Here is a 2,578-nt window from a genome sequence, read left to right on the forward strand (position 1 = left end):
AGAATAAAATGTATTTCAAATAAATTTTTGATTGAAAAGAAAAAACAAATTTTACTAAACTGATATTCAATCAAATAAACTACGCGCACCAAAAACAGATAGAGACATAATGTTGCCTACAAAAATGATGACTGAAACAAGACCTTTTGGTTTTGGTTTTGGTTTTGGTTGTTGTCTACTTAAAAATAAATCGAGTCGGGGATATAGTTAACATGAAGAATTATCACTTCACTTTCTCTCATTGCATTGCTTAAACATTTCATTCATTTACAAGCAGAAGGTCGAGGCACGCATATATAGTTTATTGAGTGAATGTTTAAGAAACTTTTTAGCAATCTAAATGTTATTCTTCTTTAATTAAGCTTGTAAAGGTGAAAAGGGGAATATTTGCTTTTCAATCATATTTAAATAACGGTGAATTCTTATCTACCCACTCAAAAAATAGAGTAAAGTTATCGCCGGTATAAAATACCTTGGAAATAATAAAGAGTTATACTAATTAATAAAAGTCAACCATTTAAATAAAATGTTCAATTCAAACATTATCATAAACTTGAATACTATTATTAGAGATCAACAATCAACCTATAGAAAAATAAAACTAGCCAGTCATAGCTACAAGGTCTTTCAACATGTTCTCCAGCTCCTTTAGATGATCCTCCAGAACATCTATTTCATTCGTTTTGTCATTCCCTTCAATTAAATTTGTGGCAACCGTAATTGCATTATTAATCTTCTCACTTTCTTGAGGGGAGAGTTTTAAATAAACATCCGTCTTTAATGCATTCTTCATATTATAAACACATTTATCCAATGCACTCATTACCATGGCCTTCTTTAAGAATTTCTTATCTTCAGCATTGTATCTTTCAGCTTCTTCAATCATTTTTATAATTTCGACGGCTGACAACCTTTCTTTGTCATTGCTTATGGTGATCTCATTTGTATTGCCTGTAGAGACTTCTTTAGCAGAAACAGTTAGGATTCCATTTTCATCAATGACAAAGCATACATCTAAGGGCTGACCCCGAGGAGCACCTGGAAGACAAGAAAGGCTGAACTTACCAAGCAGATTGTTGTCTGTGGCTCTTGCTCTCTCACCTTCATAAACACTAATCGAGACACTGCAGTGGTTATCATAACCTGTAGTATATCCTTTAGACTTCTTGATAGGTATGCTAGTGTTCCTAGGAATCACCACACTCATGACACGATCAATCTCTGCTTCGATACCAAGTGATAAAGGGGTAACATCTCGCATCACCAAGTTCGGGACATTCTTAAAGCCTTCACTCAAAATAGCAGCCTGTACAGCTGCACCATAAGCAACAGCTTCATCTAGGTTGATGCTTTTACAAAGATCCTTCCCTTCGAAAAAGTCTTGCAACATATCTTGCACTTTGGGAATCCTAGAGGAGCCACCCACAAGAACAACATCATCAATATCACTTTTGCATATACTTGAATCACTAAGACAACTCTTAACAGTTTCCATACATTCCTTAAACAAGTCCATATTAATTTCTTCAAACTTGGCACGAGTTATCAATGAAGAGAAATCAATTCCACAAAATAAAGAATCTACCTCAACTGTGGTTACAAAAGCAAAAGACAGTATCCTCTTTGCCTTTTCACAGGCTGTTCTCAACCTCCTTAAGGCTCTTGGGTTACCACTAATATCCATTTTATTCTTCTTTTTAAACTCCTCTACAAAGTAATTCAACATTCTATTATCAAAGTCTTCCCCGCCTAGATGAGTGTTTCCAGCCGTTGCTTTTACTTCAAAGACATCACCCTTATTGTGAGAATAGAGACATCAAATGTACCACCACCAAGATCAAACACAAAAATATTCCGTTTACCATCAAATTCACTTCTCTTGTCAAGTCCATATGCAATAGCAGCAGCAGTAGGTTTCGGGATTGATTGCAGTCTGATTCTTAGCAGCATCACCAATCAACCTTTGATCATCAGTGAAGGCAACAAAAGAAGGTGTAGTTCGGTTTCCTTGGTCATTGGGAATAATTTCCACTCTACTGTGTTGCTTCAGCCACACTGCTACACAAGAGTATGTGGTGCCAAGGTCTATTCCAACAGCACGCCCTTCGGATTTTGTCGCCATAATATTACAAGCAAGTGAATGATGAAGATTAAAAGAAAGGGAAAAAAAACTCACTTTAAAATTAAGAAGAAGTAAGCAGCAGAATTTTTTGGTTATGATCTCACACTAGTTTCTTTTATATTGCTGACTTGCCGGGGGTCCCGATTAAAACAGTGTATTTTGTTTTAGAAAACTCAACTGACGCTCACGATGTTTCATTGTCCTCCTAGCTCTTGTTATTTTTCCGACTAGAAGAATACACTAACCGAATTACTATTTGAATTTTCTACCTTCCATCTTTCAGTGCAAACTGCTTTCAAATTTGAAGGGTATATCTATAACCAAAGATAATGTGGCTTTTGGGTTGGCCTATTTTTTTTTTTTTCAATATTACCCTTAGCATTGGTAACTGCTCATAACTTTGTTAACCGGTGGAAACTAAAATAAAACTACCAATTGGCATTTGTTACTGCTCAT

At 35.5% G+C, this 2,578-nt stretch overlaps 1 protein-coding gene across 1 annotated transcript; it reads right to left on the reverse strand.

Moving 5' to 3' along the window:
• Positions 1-601: 601 nt before the first annotated feature.
• LOC131640692 (heat shock 70 kDa protein 4-like) lies at positions 602-2,122 on the reverse strand. Its single transcript, XM_058911075.1, has 2 exons — positions 1,931-2,122; positions 602-1,795 (listed from the first exon to the last, which is right to left on the reverse strand). Exons 1-2 carry the CDS (start codon positions 2,120-2,122, stop codon positions 602-604), a joined length of 1,386 nt encoding a protein of 461 aa, XP_058767058.1.
• Positions 2,123-2,578: the final 456 nt, after the last annotated feature.

This window comes from Vicia villosa, unplaced genomic scaffold, assembly GCF_029867415.1.
Source record: "Vicia villosa cultivar HV-30 ecotype Madison, WI unplaced genomic scaffold, Vvil1.0 ctg.003272F_1_1, whole genome shotgun sequence".
NCBI classification, from domain to species: Eukaryota; Viridiplantae; Streptophyta; class Magnoliopsida; order Fabales; family Fabaceae; genus Vicia; species Vicia villosa.